The sequence below is a fragment of the Notolabrus celidotus genome, chromosome 10, assembly GCF_009762535.1.
Source record: "Notolabrus celidotus isolate fNotCel1 chromosome 10, fNotCel1.pri, whole genome shotgun sequence".
In the NCBI taxonomy this organism is placed as follows: Eukaryota; Metazoa; Chordata; class Actinopteri; order Labriformes; family Labridae; genus Notolabrus; species Notolabrus celidotus.
In genome coordinates, this window is record NC_048281.1 from 29,588,557 (window position 1) to 29,607,494 (window position 18,938).

The 18,938-nt window shown below is 43.9% G+C and overlaps 2 protein-coding genes across 7 annotated transcripts in view; one reads left to right on the forward strand and one right to left on the reverse strand.

Annotated features, from left to right (window-relative positions):
• Nucleotides 1-211: 211 nt before the first annotated feature.
• LOC117820318 lies at nucleotides 212-3,042 on the forward strand. The gene is made up of 2 exons (XM_034694046.1): nucleotides 212-2,149; nucleotides 2,244-3,042. The coding sequence occupies exons 1-2, from the start codon at nucleotides 212-214 to the stop codon at nucleotides 2,985-2,987; spliced, it is 2,682 nt and encodes an 893-aa protein (XP_034549937.1). The 3' UTR covers nucleotides 2,988-3,042.
• A 5,258-nt stretch (nucleotides 3,043-8,300) lies between these two features.
• Nucleotides 8,301-18,938, reverse strand: part of ankrd50l (ankyrin repeat domain 50-like) — a 144,627-nt gene continuing 133,989 nt past the window's right edge. For 5 of the 6 annotated variants that reach the window (XM_034693387.1, XM_034693388.1, XM_034693389.1 and 2 more), the window contains 2 exons: nucleotides 16,836-17,053; nucleotides 8,305-12,904 (listed from right to left, as the gene is read on the reverse strand). In XM_034693387.1, the coding sequence (XP_034549278.1) occupies nucleotides 9,357-12,904; nucleotides 16,836-17,053 (3,766 nt within the window). In that variant the 3' untranslated portion in view covers nucleotides 8,305-9,356. Of the gene's footprint in view, nucleotides 12,905-16,835; nucleotides 17,054-18,938 lie in introns of all 6 variants that reach the window. The other variant, XM_034693386.1, reaches the window with a different exon arrangement.

An 18,938-nucleotide genomic window follows, 5' to 3' on the forward strand; every position in this document is an offset into this window, starting at 1 on the left:
TACAGCTTTGGAGGAATGAATACACTTTTTGGGTTGCACAAAAACATGATGTGTTGCTCCAGTGTTTGGTATTAACAATGAGGCTTGAATTTTAAAGCCTTTGTGATGTTTACTATTTTGCTGCTTATTTGACCTTTCATCTTTGTCCTTCTTTTTTATGCCTTTCAGCTTGAACTCCAATTACTAGAAGACAACTAAAGGCTGATCCATCATGATGTATGTGGGTTCTCCTTTTGGTAGCAATCCCACCTCCCCGCTCCCAGCCCATCGTCCAGGTTCTGACAGTCAGTCAGATGCTACTTCCCCTGCTCTCCTGACTCAGGCCCCTCCATGCTGGGCAGCACAGGCCCGCTGCGACCTTGCCCAGGCGGAGGCGGAGCTCCATCGCCTACAAGAGCGCCATGTAACTGAGACTGAATCCGTAAAGCGTGGTGTGGAGCGCGCCATCTTGGGGGCACGCAGAGAAGAACGCCGCCTTATTGAAAGGGTAGAGCAAGACCATCGAGACACTCAGCAGCAACTGGAGCAGGTCCAAAGGGAGAACATGGCAGCAGCCCGGGTCAGCCAGTCCTTGTTGGACCAAAGGCTACGGAAACTTGACAAATTTCAGAAACAGATTCAGGAGTTGGGCCCTGATGAAAAAGGATCAAACCAGAACCTTCTGCTCAAGGAGGTCACAGAGTTCCTGCAACCCTGGGAAATATCAGTGACCCTAAAGAAGGTAAACTTCAAACCCAGCTCCCAACCTAATGCTGTTGCTTTTGGTGATATTCGTGTGCAAGAACAAAGCCTGGGTCTGCATGTTGGAGGTTGTGGGCCACATGGGCAGCTGTGTGCACTCCATTCACAGGAGATCAAGTGTGAAGAAACAAACCATCAAAGTTCTGGAGGACAGAAAAGCACTCCACAGCAGGGATGGACCTCACCAACAGGCAGGGTTGTCAGGAAGATCAGCCTCTCCAACCGGAGTGATCTGGAATCAGAGGAGGAGCAGAAGCTCTCCCCAACAAGGATACATCCCTGGCTGCCAAAGGGGGAACAATCTGATCTGGAGTCATCCCAGGAAGATGAAATGGATTCAGCAGCTTCTTTTCAGCAACAGGGGGAGGAGATATTTCTGGCTGTACCCTCCATACCTAAAAACACAGATACTTATAGCAAGGAGGGGTACAAGATGAAAAGTAATGGCAGATACTTCTCTCCTAGGGGTCAAAGGAAGTCGATTACTGGAGTTTCTGATAGGAGGCCATCCCCCTCACCAGAACGAAGACAGGAGCGTACTAGGCTCAGTCGCTGCTTGAGTTCAGACAGCCAGGAAGGAGGTAAAGGAAAATATGGTCCAGACTCCAACAGTAGACATCTTAAGTACAACAACAGTGGCCCATCCTCTCCAAGAATGACTCAGAGAGAGCCTTTGACCAGCCAAAGCTGCCTGGACCTCACCTCCAGGGGCCGACCTCACTCTTGCCTTAGCCAGTCCTCTGATGAACATTCCCTCGGGACCCATGGTGACTCCGGTCGAGCACCATCCCCAACAGACAGCCTTGATTCCAGCTACACATTCATTGTAAGCCCGTCTCATGACTACAGCATGAACAGAGGGTCTTTGAACTACAGTTGTCGCCTGTCGAAGTCCGCAGTGGACTTGACCCACAAGACGCGTCCGTTGATCAGCGGCGGGACAAACGAGAACGTAGGAGTGTGGAGGGTGAAGTGTAGCAACTACAACTCCATGACGAGCCCTACTACTACTTCCCCGATTCTTAGTAGAGGACCAAGGGTTTCTGATATGGGACAGACACTCGCATACCCTACATACAGAAGTTATAACACCCTGCAACATCCACAGAAAAAAATCCCAATGTCTGGCTCCAAACAAAATCTAGTAACAAGGTCTTTATCCATGCCTTACATAGAAGGTACGTCCCAAGAACAAAAGAGGGGCAGAGGGGAGAGAGGAGAGCCAGCCTTGGAGGAGTTGGAAGAGGAGGGCCCATACATGGCTGCATTCAACCCCAGAGAAATCCATCTGATTCGACAGTTTGGAAAGCAGGGTTCAGGCCGGTCTGACCTCACCCTGCCGAGTGGTATCCATGCCACATCCCAGGGCCAACTCTTCATAGTGGACTGTGGGAATGCTCGTGTCCAGGTATGTTTTAAGGAACTTTCAGACACGTACCAAATCTGTATGATGGCAAATTCAGTGGCAACTAATGTTTAACAAACTATACATCTTCAAACAGGTGACTGATCCTCGGGGCAATGTCCTCCAGCAAGTGGCTTCCCCAACTTCTGATGCCTCTGCAAGACGATGTCGAAACTACTTTGACATTGCTGTCAATGCTAAAGGGTTGATTGCGCTTAGCTGTGCAGCAGAGCGGGCCCTTCTTGTGTTCAGCCGACACGGTCGCCTGCTCCAGACTTTTGGAGGGTCTGGGTTGAGCTCTGCAAAAGATGAGCTGGAGGCTCCAAGGGGTGTCACCGTAACCAGACTGGATGAGTTCCTGGTAGCTGATATCCGAAAAGGTACCCTCATTGCCTTAAAGCTCGAACCTAAGACCGGCTGCCGTCTCGAGCGCACAGTGGTGACCGGATTCCATCGGCCTTACTTAGTGGCAGCCTGCTCCAGCACAGGCATGATAGCTGTGTCTGAGAGGGGTAATGAAACAGGTCGTGTGCCTTGTATTAAAGTCCTCGAACCAGGTTGGAACACGGTGAGAGTTCTAGGTGTGTGTGCTGGTATGGGACCGGTCCTGGCTTGCCCCTGGGGAATCTGTATAGATACAGATGGTAATGTGCTGGTTGCGGACTGGGGTGAGCAGCACAGAGTCCTGTTATACCCAGCACAGGGAGTGGGGTGTCCTATAGTGAGCCACGGCTTGAGTAGTCCACGTGGCCTGACCCTGCTACCTGAGGGTCAACTAGCAGTGTCTGACAGCATGCACCATTGCATTAAGATATATCAGTACAAAGTTCACCAGGACTAGAGAGATCAACATGATATGTTGTGTTTGTGTGTCCTAAATAAGTATAAGTCATGTATTAGAGTCTGTTTAATGTCTGTGTGTGTTTCATTTATTTTTCAAGGACATGTCAGCCTGCAGAGATTAGATCACAAAGTACAAAACAAACATGAATGCAATCACAAAGCTGTCATCAATTTAAATTCTAATGTAAATTTTGAGGCGATGCAGACTTCTTGCTTTTCCAGTGTGGCATTTTTATTTTGAATTGTAAAATGAGGTTTTAATGTTTGAATAAAAACCTGTCACAATTCAGTATTTTTCAAAATGTTCCACACTGTCACTGATCTTTACTGATGAGGTGAAGTGTGTTGCTTTTTTTAGTCTTCATACTCCTTCCTTTCATCAGCTGTCAGTCATGCACACCCACATGTCTTAGATTGACTGTATTTCACGAGTTGAATCACTGCCATTTTTCGGGCAATTAATCAACACTGACTGTATTTTGTCAAATGTGTGTTTTTAGCAGATGTTTCATTCAGAGGAACACTGCTCGCTTAGTTTTTTGTGCTGGTGGGAGCATATGAGGTAAGTTCTGCAGCACACCAACCATGAAACCAATCTGTGTGAGGAACAAAATTAATATCAGCAAATTGGCATAACATGGAGAGAGAACTGAAGGAGGACTCCCATGGGTCTTACACCCACTTGCTCATATCTGTTGCCAAGTGAAGAAGTACATAAGAGCTTTGTTTGCATTTTGAGTCAATTTCCTCCACATCTGAGAGATTCATTACCATAACACAAACCCCCCTGCACTGATCATACCGTTATTGCAGACTCGTATACTCTGGTGCCTTTAAGATCTTGGCTCGTGCAGAAGGAGAAATAAGGGTTTGTAAGAAAATATCTCATGATAAAATGAGCTGCCATCAAGAACAGCTAAATGAGATTAATTATACTGTGTTGTATTACCTTTAAATATTAGTTAATGCTTTATCTAGAGATATTTAAGAGACCATGTTATATATTAAACGACCCAGTTTGTTTGTAACAGGAACAGTGTGCTTCAATATAGAGCATATAAAGTCAATTAAGCTTTATAAGTTAAATAAAATGTTTCTCTCTATTGTCTTACTGATGTCTCTGAAACACATCAGTATCATTTCATCTTGTTATATCAACTAAGCTGTTCCTCGCAGTGCAATTAAATTAAAATCATCTTCCACTAAACTTCAAATTCAATGTGTTAAAGGTATTTTCAGCTCAATGTCTTCAGTACGGTTTAATTAGTTCTTTATTTATTTGATCTTTTTCATACTTCTTTATTATTTTATAACTTCTGAACTAATTATCTCTGCACTGAAATTTGACCCTTAAACTTTGTCTATATTTTGGCTTCTGTTTTAGCTGCTTTAATTATTTCATTCAGGTTCTTTAACTGCTTGTTTAAATAATATTAAAATGCACTCTTGCAATTTCATTTGTGATTTTACTCTCCGTCCTGATTCTTTTAACGTCTTGTGTGAGGCACTCTGAATTCCCTTGTCCCTGAAATGTGCAGTACAAATAAACTTGGCCTGCCTTGTCTTGCTGTGGTAAATGCACTGTGAATTACACTCCACTTATTTGACAAAGTTATGTTTCCCACAGAGTCAGGTCCATAAATATGTAATGTATGAGTCAGCAACAGTATTTGCTGTATTATTATTATTATTTTTTCACCAAATAGACGCAAATACTGCTGAAATTACAGACCTATTAAACTCACCTGGGGACATACATCTCCTGCAAGTCTCTAGGTGCATTCTCACATCCCCTGAACAAGGTGGTTGTGGCTATGTGTATTTCCTGGATATGCTCTGAAGTCTCTGACAAAATAAATACATTAAAAAAAAATATATATATACCGTTCAGTTTTTATGATCATATGGCAGACAGGTATCCATTGAAATTAAATAAACTAGCACATGAGCAAATTAAGCTAGCAAGGTCCAGTTAAAGACTGAACAAAACACCAGCTATCTTGTCTGCAGCACCCTTTCACTAGCATTATACAGTCAGTTGTGCTTAAACTTAATCCCAATCTCAAAAACAACCAAACCTTTGAATATTTGGCATGCTATACATTTGTGCAGGTGGCAGAATATTCACATCGCAAGACAGATGATGTCAGTGTCATTTGAGGGAAAGCTTCTAGGGTCTTTCCAAATCAAATCTAAAATAGATAAGATATTGATTTGGGGAAACCCATGTGGTGATTTTCAGGCGAGGCACAGAGTTGTACTTTATTGCCCCAGCCACTAGGTGCTACTAAAGATACATTTTCTAACTTTTTCTGGCTAGAGCATAACATGATCCTCGTCCTTGCTATTCGTCTTGGATCATTGATGTGCACTTTTCATTGTGAATTCCACCTCCTTCTCTGCAGAGTAAATCTTCCTGTTTCCCATCAGCTGTTTCCTAGCTGCTGAGCTATCCTGTTTCTCCATTGTTCTCCACGTCAGCAAGCCTTCTTGTTTCCAAGCCAGCTGGGCGTCCTGTCATCCAGCTTTCCTGTTCCTCAGTCTGATAACCCCTTTCCCCAGTTCACTCGCCCTCTGTTACCCCTACTATCACGTCCTACATCTCATTTACATGGCAGACAATCAAGCTTTGTCATAATAGTATCCAAATAAATCCCTCTCCATCCTACAATAATAGCTTGCAGTTGCAGCACGACATGAACTAAAATAAAATATCCAACAGGGTTTTCAGCACTCTAATGAGCTGCCAAAATAAGGAATTTTGAGACTTCTTTTCCAGTCGATGACAGATTTTGATTCCATTACAAAATACGCATAAAATTCTTCCATATGTTTATTTATTTTTGAATGGAGTCATTATTTAAATAGCAGATTATTTACATGAGGATATCATAATCCTGTGCTTACTGTATTCATCAAGGCGGCTGCTTCGACTCATTTATTCATACTTAAGCTGTAGAGGAAGAAATATGGAAATGACTGGGCTCCTACGCACACGACAACAACATCAGAATACTCGACTGTTGTAGAGCACTGCAGGTTTTAAAAGAAGAAGAGGCTTTTCATTTCTTAGTCTGTGTCCTCCTTCTTGCTTCATTCTTCCAGAAGAAGTTTCATTTAATTTATGTTCACGAGTACCGCACACCTGTGTGAAATGATGGTTATCTTTTTCCAAAACCTGTTAGCTTTTCCACTTACCTTACATTAAAACAAGTGAGTAGGCTGATGTTTCTCCTGGAGGGAATACAAAACAGCAGCATAGTTAAAGTCAGAGCCGACCTTTTCAGCCAGCCTCTAAAAAAGCAGCAACACACCCGTCAGCACCAATATGGTATGCATATCATCTCACACTATAGCATGCAGACAGTGTTGCTGCTATCTCTTGGTCTGCACCAAGCTGTCTTTTTTTCCAGCACACAAAATACAAGTCATGTAAAAAAAGGGAGGAAAAGAGCTTTTTAAAAACTAGATATATTTCTGTCATCACAGACATGGTTAAGAATTGGGTGTATCGAATTCAGCCTCAAACTCTCAGGACTTGTTTGTGCAGTTATCAAAGCAAAATCTGTGACATGTTAATGTCATATCTGCTCTCCTAGAGACCTCTGGCACATAAAACCTGGACTAACTATGTCCTTTTAATGTAGATGTCTCATGGTGCATTTATCCCACCAAGCTTCATGAAAAAGTGAAGTGGTTTCTATCATTTAAAACGACTTGATTAGCTTTGAGTAATGACTTAAAGATTACATTTTATGCTAAATCGAGTTTGCAATGGTTCTCTACCTGAAATATGTGTCCCTGGCATGTCTACAAACCCCCCTAAAATGATTTCTCCACCTTTCTGTAAATGTGTGCTGAAACGAGCCGTTTCAGTTTTCTGTGTTTTTCATTCGTCACAACGCCATCCAGTCTGTAACAGAAGTCAGAGCTCAGAGCTTGTTCAGCCCATAGACTGTATAAAATACAACTCAACTCCTCCCCTGTTTTTCATTACCTGCACACGTGTGCAAACAAGGAGCTTAGGAGGGAGGCATGCTAGTTGTAGGCTGTCTTAATAAACACAAAGGTCTGTTTTACTCCCCACGTCTGCAGATTTGAAGATCTAGTGGACGATTTTTATTTTTCATGGAAAAGTGCTAGCACTAGTTAGCATAGCCACATAGCTACATGTTCGTCACTGTACCAAGACACACGCCGACATACTGACAAATGAAACAACAAGAAACACTAAATCTGTGACCAATCCTTCAGAAAGGTCCTGCTGCAGGCGCCTCTCCGTCAGGATCAGATTCTGGATCAAATTCAGAGGGTTGAAGTAACGCAGGTCTGTGAGCAGCCGTGTATATTCAGCCAACATGTAAACATTAGATCAACGTGCTGGAGAGCTGAGGCCACATCCACTTCCTGAGGGGGCGTGGTCAGAGAGCTCATTCTCATTTAAAGGCACAGACACAGAAAACAGCCTGTTCTGAGCAGGGCTGAAAAAGAGGGGTTTACAGGCAGACCAAAATCGGATTTCAAAGTGTTTTTTTGAGCAATAAACTTTAAAGACATGTTTTGGAGACCTCTTAGACCAATATATTTTGATGAAAAAGAGCATAATATGTCACCTTTAAAAAGCTCAGTTCGGTAAGGAACCTTCTATGTGCAGCTCCAACCTATCAAACTGGTAAATCGTATACTTCCTGCATGTAAGGCTTGAAAACTTTCAGTACTGAACCTTAGAAATCTGTCAGAACCAAAGAGATATAACCTGCTGTGAACAAGTATCAGGTTGTGTTGTAAATCCAACTGAGTCCGAAACTATAATGCATTGTGATTCTTGCCAAATAAATCTCTTAAAAGTAGCAGCAATTTGGCTTAAAACGTAAGAAGGTAATTACATTCACAACACAATAGGGAGAAAAACAGGCTCTGAGCACTCCAAAGCAAGAGTAATATAACAAAGCCTGAGGCAATAGACATTCGTCAGCACACATATTGACTAGAGCTCTGCACACCTGTATATATGTAAAATGCAGCACAGATTTCTGAATCCCATTGTAAAAAGTTCATGTAATATTTAAGAGGTAAAGCATATAAGAGATATAGAGGGTCAATTAATGTGGACGTGTCTGCAAAGCTTTCTTTTCTTTAGTTTAAAACTTACTTTAAGCATTTGGTTTTGTAATCCTATCAACCATCAGCCGACTCACAGCCTTTTAATCTCTGCGTGACGCTACACATCAAAAGGTTTCCATGACATTATGTTGTAAAGTGCAGGACATAAAACATTTAGACATGTTCACAGATAGAGAGACACAGCAGAGGCAGGCAATGTTATGGCACTGTTTGCCATTTTATTGAATGAGTAAAATTAAATATTAATTCAAAGGAAAATGAAGAAGAAATAAAAAATAAAAAAGACATTTCTTTTGATCACAAACAAGTTTGGAATAGACAAACCCTCCCACATCTATCCAATTTGGTCCAACTTTTACTTTCCTTCCTGGCTGTTCACAGACACACTGGGGGAGCCAACTAGGTTCAGTTAACTTGGCTGTCTTTTATAGTTTGTATCATAAACACTCTGGGTCAGGCTTTGGAAGGCTTGCATTACTGCAAAATGATTTTGGTCGTCAGCAACAGGCCTATGGGGGATGTAGGCCAGTTTATAGTAAATATCCAAGGCTTCAATAAAGATCAAGGCCACAATCTTAAAGCTCCTTAACAAAGATGTTTATCACTAAGACAAAAGATCTTTACTGGCAAAAATAATTTAAATCATAACTCCCCACAAAGTCCTGTGCTCTATTATAGGCAGTGTTATTTTCAATACAGAGCAATAAAGATCCAAACACATGGGGAAAATAAGTTCCAGGTTGAAAGTGATGACGAAAAAAGCAATATTTTGTATGTGTGAGTCCGGCTCAATAACAAAAACAGAAAGGCATGAATGTAAGCTTTGATGTTCAGTTTGTACTTCCTCTGTGTTTTCTGAAACTTGGGGCAAAGAAACAGCTCACTTTGTCTCTTATCGCCCACCCAGAAAGTCTTTGAAAACCAGACAGAGCCACCTCAATGAACTGTGGTCTATTTTCTTCTAGTCTATTACCTACAAGAATCTGATTCCTATCAGATTAATCAGTCAGTTATAAACCTAAAGAACTGATATATGATTTGAAAATGATTCAAAAGCCCTCACATTTAGGGCAGAGGAACCAAAGTATAGGAAAGATTGCTTGAAATTTAAATGTTTCACTTGCAATGTTTACATTTTAAGACCAAATAGTTTCAGCACTCACTCAAATTCTTTATAAAGTACAAAGTAAAAAGTTTGGGAAATGAGTGTAGCTGTATCTTCAGTCATGTTCTGGGTAGGCGACTACAGGGGTGTCTCTCTCTTGTATAAGGCTACACTGGTGGGGCCCTCAAACTGCAGTTTAATGGCCTGTTTCAGATGAAGCTGTGGATCAGCAGTTGTCATAGCGACCATAACATCTTCTGGCAAGGCACTACAAGGTGAGACCGGGGGAAAACTGTAGCAATTAGGTGATAAAATGTTCTTTTTGGGTATAGAATCCCAAGCTTTCCCTTGAAGTGAGCTTTGGAGCCTATACGGGTAGCCCAGAGGGGGACTCTCCCGGCCTTTAGCACCTACTGCAGGGTTGTCTTGCCCTGGCATTATCCCGAGGGAGGTCATGACTGATTGCCATTTCCCACCGGCGTAAGCAGTCCTGTCACCTTTTATAAGGTTTGAGTTTTGTTTGTACATTTTGTCATTATATTCAAGTCCAGTTAAGCCTTTCTGAGGCAGTTCAAAGTTGTGCACCATGGCAGTGACCGTACAAACAGAAGGGGGGCTGCCTTTGGGATGCCTCTGGTTGCTTCCATGGAGGCTGCCCATGCATGAGCTCCCAGGTGGGGGGAGGGTGGAGGGACGGCTACGACTGCGGGGCAATGAGTGCTGTTGGATCTGCTGGATGAAGCTGAGGCTGTCAGCTGGCACCGTCTGAACTGTGGCCAGTGAGTGGCACGTGGATGAAGTTTGGGAGCTCTGCATGGAGTGGAATCGTTCAGCAGTGGAGCCCGGTGATGATACTGAAGAGGAGGAGGTAGTGGCGGTGACTTCACCTCTATTACTACTTGAGATGCCTGAGGAGGAGATCTTGTTGGGTTTTATGGGAGAAAAAGTGCTAGAGGATAACAGGCCCACAAATGGCTTTGCTCCGTAGCTTTCCAAAAGCCTGACAATGTTAAAGTGACCATGTTTCCCAGCCACTTTGATTGGACTGCGGGCATATTTGTCCATGTGATCAGGGTTTGCTCCTCTTTCCAGGAGCATGCCAACAATGTTAGCATGTCCCTCTTGGGCGGCAATGCTCAAAGCTGTTGCCCTCTGGTGGCAAGCAAGGTCTATATTGACACCAGTGGCTTCTAGGAGACGACGTCCTACTTCAGCATGTCCTGTCCAAGCCACTGAATGCAGTGGTGGTCTCCCCTCTGCGTCCTGTGCATTAGGGTTTGCCCCATGCCTTAAAAGTAGGCCTACCATCTCCACATTTCCCTGCCATGAAGCCACATGAAGTGCTGTCCGGCCCTCAGGGTCTCTGGACTCTAAGGGCACTCCACCTTTCTCTATAAGGAGTGTAGCCATTTCAAGGCGACCCTCTAACACCAGGAGGTAGAGCAGAGGCCTTCCTTCTGCATCTCGGACATCAGTATCAACACCTCGCCTCATGAGCAGATCTGCAACCTCAGAATGGCCCTCAAGGAGGGCGGCACTCAAGGCAGAATGTCCATCGTACGCCCTGTGGTCGATGGGAGAACGTCTATCCAACAACAGCCTGACAGTGCTCCCGTGACCTTCCTGAGCAGCCAGTATGAGAGGGGTGCGTCCTTCGATGTCCATCTCTCCAACACGTGCCATGCTGCCTCGCTCTGTCAAAGCAGCACACACAGCCCGATAGCCTTCACATGCAGCGGCGTGCAGCGGAGTCCAGCCAAGGTCATCTTTGTGGTTCTCGTCCAGGCCTCGATCCAACAGCGAACGGACAACCTCAACAGTGCCTCTTGCTGCTGCCAGGGAGAGGGCTGTTCTGCCTTCACAATCAATGGCATCTACAGCTGCCCCCCAGAAAAGCAGCCTTGAAACTGTCTTCATGTGTCCCATAGCTGCAGCCGCCAGCAGGGGGGTGACAGCAGCTGCAGCACAGATATTACCATCAGGGCCAGCAGTCTCATCTACATCAGCACCAGCTTCCAGCAGCAGCTCAACTACGTCATCATTGCCCTCATAGGCTGCTAGAAGCAATGGTGTCATTCCATCGTGGTCTCTGTGGCCTGGATCTGCTCCACGCTCCAGCAACAAACTTGCTACCTCACCGTAACCTTTGACCCCAGCTGCTGTAGGGACACAAAGGGCAGCGACAGACAGAGCAGTTCTTCCATCTCCATCTGCCAAGTTAACCTCTGTATTGTGGTCCAGCAAAATCTCAACAGCTTCGTGATGTCCCATATAGGCAGCAGCAATGAGAGGTGTCCGGCCTTTGCTGTCCACTTTGTCAACCTTAGCCCCAAAGTCCAGCAGGGTCAGGACGATTTCTTCATGACCACCCCACGCAGCGGCTCTTAGAGCGGTCCTGCCCTCGCTGTCGCATCCATCTACATCGGCTCCAGCATCCAGAAGAAGCTTGACAGCCTCGCTGTGTCCTCCCCAAGCAGCAGAACGCAGTGCTGTCCAGCCTTCATTGTCGATGTGTTCCATCATCTGCATTGCAGTCTCATGCTCCTGGCTCTTGGCCCACTCCAGGAGAACAGACAAGACTTTGACATGACCCTGCCTGGAAGCCAAAGTCAGCGGCGTTTGACCGTGAACATCGATGTCCAGTGGATTCGACCTGTGTGCCAGAAGAAGTTCAACTACATTTGCAGAACCCTCGTGGGCTGCGTTGGCAAGCAAGGTCTGTCCATCTGTGGAACTTATATGTTTTAAAGACAGCCCACTGTCTAACATCTTCTTCACAGACAGTTCCTTTTCAAATTCCTGTTGTGAGTTAGCTTCCTTTTCGCCGATACAATGCACTTCTACACTTGGGTCAGCATCTGCAAAAAAGGCTGCAGAGATCAGTCCACTCCTCATTAACAGCTGAAGGACTTCCTGGCTGACCAGAATAGGGGGTTGGGGTGAGGATGTGGTGAGAGTATTCCTGCTGCTAGGAGTAAGAACTGGCACACCTGCCCACAGCATCCAGAGTGCTAATAATGCAGGATTTTCTTTATGGTGACCTGAGCACACTAAATGTGTGGCTAGCTGGCAAGTATCCTCAATGTCCAAGTAGGGTCCCTGCAAAGTCAGAGCCATGGCAAGCATACTGTGACCTTCAGTTTTGCTACACAGGTACTTCTGTGTGCAGTACTTCACATCTGTCAGCCACTCAGCAAAGCTGGCATGAAAAAGTAGTTTGGTGCCCTCAGGGCCATCGATCAGGAGAGGAGAGAGGGTTCTCAGCTTGTTCTGGAAGTCCGGTAGACTGAGCAGGTTGTCATGAGTCCAGACCGCAGTGAATAGTTGTTTGGGTGTGAGGGGCCTCGGGGCAGCCAGGAGGACATTGAGAAGAGGCCGGACGTAAAGAAAGAGCCCCCGTGGGAAGAGTCTTTGGCACAACCAAAGGTAGAGGCCATTTAGAGTCCCAGGTATGTCCCGGATCTCCCTGAGACCCACCAGTGAACCTGCCACACCATCCAGCACACGCTCGAGGAAAAGCACGCAGCCGCCGCTCTTGATGTGCAGCAGATTCAGCATGTCAGCCGTGTCAGGGGTGAGCTGACGGCGAAGTGCTGCGTCTTCATCCAGCCGACAGAGGATGTACTGCTGCACGTCACGGACTGGTGGGGGCTTGCGGAGATCATCCAGACAGATTTTCCGGAAACCTAGAACACAGAAAATGTTGCAGCTTTTAAACCCCAAATGCTACTTTTTTTCTAGGCTGCATAAACATTACACAGAAGTGACACCGTGGACAAAGGAGACACCAGACAGAGTGATGAAGCAGCAGAGGAACTTATAGCGAGTTGAAAATGTGTGAACATGTTGGTACCATTTCCCTGTAATACATGCAATGAAAGTATCTAAACATACTTTTTTAAAACAGTGTTGACTTTTGTTTCACCCTCTTTGTCTCTTCCTCTGATTGTCACCATGAAGTACTCTGACTAGGGAAGCAACTAATTTCCTAGTTGTTTTAATGAAAGTCCCGACTAGTGTTAAAGTAAGAACACACTCAGAAAACAGTCAACATGAGCACAGTTTATCTCACCACGGCTAACACAGGATCAACAAGTGTTAGGGGTGTAAGGATTCATCTACTACATCGATGTATCGATATATATTCCTATGATACGACTACATTGATCGTGCCAAGGTTATTATAGTTAACGAAAACTAACGAAATAACGAAAACGAGAGGTGAAAAAACATTTTCGTTAACTGAAATAAAAATAAAAAACGAGGCTTCACAAAAAAACGAAAAACTAACTGAAACTGTATTGTGAGTTTACAAAACTAACTAAAATAAACTAAAATGATAGAGAAAATGTCTTTAGTTTTCGTCTTAAACTCAGTATTTTGAGTGGATATGTAATAAAGTCAGAGACTGATCGGGTGGACGTCTCTCTGCTCTCTGCTCTCTGCATCTGCGCGGGAGCGCGCCGAACGGAGCCTGCAGCTGACAGGCGCGCGCACTCACAGCGAGGCAGAACTGCAGGGGGATTAAATCGAGACGAAACTCTCTCGCTCCGACTACCTGCCCTGTTTATAACCGTTCCAGTGTGTGTGAATGCCCAAAGTAAGTATAATGAGACGGAGAACTGACTTTTCCTGTCCATAAGCATTCACGTGTGTTGTAAACTCCCGAGAGAGAAAATAGACGCCATGAGCGCATGGTCATCTCATATATTAATCACCCATATGATCCTGTGATTATTGATTATTAGTATACTTGTAGTGGTAGCATCTGAATCATTATCTCTGTATCAATGATTATTGTTTATGCTATTTATTGTTAAAGATGAGGGTCAGTAATGCTAGCCTAAGTGTCCATATTGTGACCATCACCCTTATGTTGTGTATTTATTTGATGTGTTTCCGACCACACTCATACCTATTCTCTGTGGCCTCATTGGTCTGCTGAACTGTTGTGCTGTACAAGGAGAATATTCACTAAACGGTTAAGCTCCCTCCTGCCTCCTGTCCAGTGTGTTCTGACCGACACCCCAGGGAGAGTACTATCCTACAGAGTATCCACCAGTATTCCCTATTTTTTAGGATATTCATTTTTGTTTTTTTCTGCCAGTTTCACTTTATTGGCTCATTCGCACAAGCAGGCACACGTCCACACTTTGCCTGCAGAGCGTTAATGGCAGCGAAAGTCAGGAGAAAGCGGCAGAGCCCCATTTGGGATTACTTTGAATATGACTGTCTCTGATAGGAGTAAGTGCCTTGCAATGGAAGGTGATAAAATATGTTGAAAATATGTTTCTCAAGGGGGAAAATCCCACTAATCTAAAGTCCATTTGAAAAGCACACAAGACGGCTAACCTAGCATACCTTGTCAAGGCAAGAGAGAGCGGCCAGGCCCCTTACCCTGAAACAGAAGCTAACCCCCGGCCAGGCACACAGGCAAAAAAGACTAAAACTAATACTGAACTAATAAAAACTAAACTAAAACTAAGCATTTTCAAAAAATAGAAACTAAACTAAACTAGCAAACCCGCTTCAAAAACTAATTAAAACTAAACTGAAATTGAAAACAAAAAGTCAAAACGAAATAAAAATAAAAACTAATGAAAAATGCAAAACTATAATAACCTTGATCTGTGCTCAGCAAGTTGGCCTTCCGGATGACATATCGATCTAACATCGATTGTATCGATACTAGGAAAAACGCATTGGATTTAAGCACGGCAGACTTATATGGATGTTTTTTTTTGCACTTTTAATGATAAAGACGTTAAACCTTACTCAATTCAGGCTGCCTGTCTGTGACGTCATCGCCACGCGCCAGCAGACAACAAAACATAGTATGGGGGATGGATGAGGAGAAGCCGGTGAGCGAGAAATGATCAAGACACCATTGTGGTCCAGTGTGTGGAAAACTTTGCCTTTTGCAAAGACAAAGATGTTCTAAATAAGTCGCTCGCTTTTTGTAGGATATGTAAAGTTCAATTAAAGTACCATGGTAACATGACAAATCTATCCAACCACTTACTAAGGCGCCATGGGATTTCACACAACGCCGAAAGTCCAGGCAACTCTTGCAACGTTCATCAAGGTAACATCATCTCTGCAGAAACCTCAGGCCTCGCCAGCATGTTTAGTCAGAGACTAGGCCAAAACTCGGCTCATTAATTGTTGTTTACTTGTTTGTTTATATCCATTATGAATTTATTCCTGAGTCCCTTACAAGAAACAACAGGAATTTTAGGACTGTCCAGTATCAAGGTATTTATGTCACAGTCACACTGGTTGAATTTTTGGCTAATGAGTTACTGAATCGTTTCAGTTGGTATCGTTCTAAAGAAACCAATATTGTCCTTTAATTGTATCAAAAAACCACGAATCATGATCCGAATCGAATGGTTGTTAAAAATAATCGTTACACCCCTAACAAGTCTGCAAGTAAAGGATGTCAAATTGGTTTGCAGAGTGTGGCTTACTTTAGCAGAGACAGCACCATCAATCACAGCCTACATGCAACTGTATCAAAATGTTCTAGTTTAGAATACAGCCAAACTGCACCGTGCCACAAGACGCCACCTTTCATGTGTACTTGTTTATATCCGTGTAGTCGAGCATTATAGCATTAATGAGCTACAGCAACCGGCCAGCGCAAGGCCACCTGCCACTAGCTAGAACCCAGTTAATAGCAGACTGCAGTGTGACTGGCATTTCGGGCCTGAAGTAAGAAAAATGTTAAAACTTTGTTTAACTGACAGTAACAGTAATTCTGGTGCCGACAAGTGAGGGTGTTGATGTTTAATCGTTAAGTCAATTAAATGCACACATCTCAGACTCTGACAACATACGTCAGAAAACAGATATCCTACAGCTCACTTAAATCACTGTGAATAATTTGTTTTCAGCTTCAAAGTTTTCTTGGTTTTACATTCCAAATGTTTTAAAATGCACCAGTGTTAATGGATGAGAAGACCTTGGTTGCAGAACTGTACATTTTGATCTTGGTTGAGTAGATAGAGTCTGTGCTGTATAATCTGGTCATTAGTTTCCATTACACAACACATCTCTCCCTCATTTATAATTCATCACATAAGCAAAGGGGCGTATAACCAGAGCACTCAACCTAGCTCCGGCTTTAAACAACAGTTACAGTCAAAGATCCTTTTTTTGCTATTATTGCTTGAACACTGGGAGGCTTTTCTCTATTTCATAAAGGCCATTACCCTGCACTTTTGATTCACACTCCCCGATGTGAGTCTTTGTAAACAGGCTTCTCTGAACTTGTAGTTGGATGCATGGTTAATGGTGAAATCTGCTGTAATAATAGTTCTGTAAAAGGGTCAAAATCAAGGACCCAATGTGCAGATCATAATTGGGTGAAAATTGGAAAACAGACTAGTGGATTTCTTGTTTATTATAGTAAAGTAAAAGTGGTTTTCATTTCATTTACTGTTATGATACTCAGGTTGAACTATGTTATCAGATAGGAAAGCAATTACTTTGAATTAGCTGAGATGATCACGTGTCACTTCACTGATTTTTATCCTGTCTGGATAACTCAATTTCACAGTATAACAATGTCTTAAAGTGCTGCACTGTCTAAGATGAGCTGTCTTTCCTTCTTACCTGAGAACATCTTGCACACAGTCTTGTTGTGGCGGCGGACGGAGCAGACAAGCAGCAGCCAGCCAGGCAGAAGGTGTTGGTTGGCGGCCAGAAGCTCTGCAATGGAGCAGCTTTTCCCACCTCCCATGCCAGCCTCAAATCCAACATCAAGGGAGTCCACCACCATCATTAGAGTCTGGGCAGGAGGAGGAAGGTCCAGCAGGGGTCCCAACACTGCTCTGAGGGCGAGAAAAAGACAGAGTTAAAAAGGGAAAGATGAAAATTCAGTTTAAGACAACAACAATGCAGTCGTGGGCAGCCGAGGCAGCTGAAAGTGAAACAGTGTGAGCTGTTTCTTTCATATCGCCTGCAGTGCAATTGCAACGCAGAAACATAACACAGCAAGTCAACCGTTGCATATTAAGTCAGTGACTCTAAATTATATCATTCGAACACTATGCAGAAAGTTATTTTTCCATGACTGGAGGCAATTACACTTGCCAAACGGAAATGTTTTCGTTTTCCACTTCATTAACTTCAGAAACAACTCTCCCTTACATCTCAGGTCGTAAAAAACACTTTGATTTAAAATGGTATGAAATGAACACCTTTATGTATCTACACAAAGGAAGTTCCATTAAGAAACAAAGTAAGTTTCCTTTTGCAAAAACTTTCTGAAGTTAAATTAGGACATCAACTTCATACATTTCAGAAGAAAAAGAAAGTGAAAGTGATGCCGGAACATTACGGTGCTGTTCCTGAGTTGAGAAAACCTCAGTCAAAACTCCATTGGCATTTGTAACCTCTTAATTTACTAAAAATGAAGGCATGCATCTGGTATTCCCAGCAGCTTGGTGAATATGTGTAAGAACAGTAGATTTGAAGGGTGCTGGTGGCCTAGTGGTCTAAGCGCCCCACATACAGAGGCTACAGTCCTTGTTGCAGGGGTCGCCGGTTAGATTCCCTGCTGGTTGACAATTTCCTGCATGTCTTCCCCCTCTCTCTACTCCCCACACCTCCTGTCTCTCTTCAGCTGTCCTATAAAATAAAGGCAAAAAGGCCAAAAATATAACTTAAAAGAAAAGTAGATTTTTAAGTATTTCAACCTTTCTATCAAAATAGTAATATTTTCAGTTACGACTGATTCAGCTTCAGATTCAGAATACTTTGTTAAGGCTGATTTATACTTCTGCGTCGAATCGACGGCGTAGCCTACGCCGTAGGTCCGCGTAGCTCCCGTACCTACGCCGGCCTACGCACGTAGCTGACGTGCACCTCCTCCAAAATGTAATCCGCGTAGAGCCGACAAGGACCGCAAGCTCTGTGATTGGTCCGCTCGGCAGCTTTGTCTTTCCCGCATTCATATCACTTCCGGGATCCCGGACATCGGCCGCACATCGGCCGTGTATTTCATCTCCTCCTCTCTATTCTTCATGTAATCATGTCTGTGTGATAAACAGCAACATGTATCAGCTGTAGATCAACATAACACGCTCTGAATCTCTGTGGAAAAGTAAACAGAGATCGTAGGGGACCGGAAGCAGGCGACCGGCTATCAGAGAGACCGCACTGCCCTCAAGCGTTTCGGCGGAGAATTGCTGCGCGACACGGACACATCGACGCACAAGTATGTGGGGCTCATGTCGCGTCAGCCCCTGCTGCGTAGGGGAGACGCAGAAGTATAAATCAGCCTTTAGTCTCAGAAGGGAAATTCAGTTTTACAGTCAATCCGTCCATAGTACAAAATATACACTAAAGGAAATAACACATCGTGACATCAACAACAACCACAACCAGTGACCGTACAGCAGAGCAGGATGCAGAGTGATTCTTGGTTTATTCTACCTTTTGTGCATTTAGCAGCCTTACGGCAGAAGGGATCAAAGAACTTGCAAAGCGGTTTGTTTTCCACACCGGCACATATCTGCCGACCTGATGGCATGATTGCAAATTCACTGCCAAGTATGTGATCAGGTTGGGTTACAATTCTGTTTGCTTTCAGGACCACCCACATTGTCCAAAGGGAGCAGAGGTCCCTCAGCTGGAGTCCAGGGATTTAAGAGCACAATCTGACAACCAAACCAGCATGAAAACATTAAGAGACTTTCAATAAAGCTTTGATAA

Bases quoted from the DNA above. Each gene is read 5' to 3' on its own strand.
- LOC117820318 (XM_034694046.1), top strand. From the start codon at position 212: ATGATGTATGTGGGTTCTCCTTTTGGTAGCAATCCCACCTCCCCGCTC. The intron at 2,150-2,243 runs GTATGTTTTAAG...ATCTTCAAACAG, and splicing joins GTGGGAATGCTCGTGTCCAG to GTGACTGATCCTCGGGGCAA.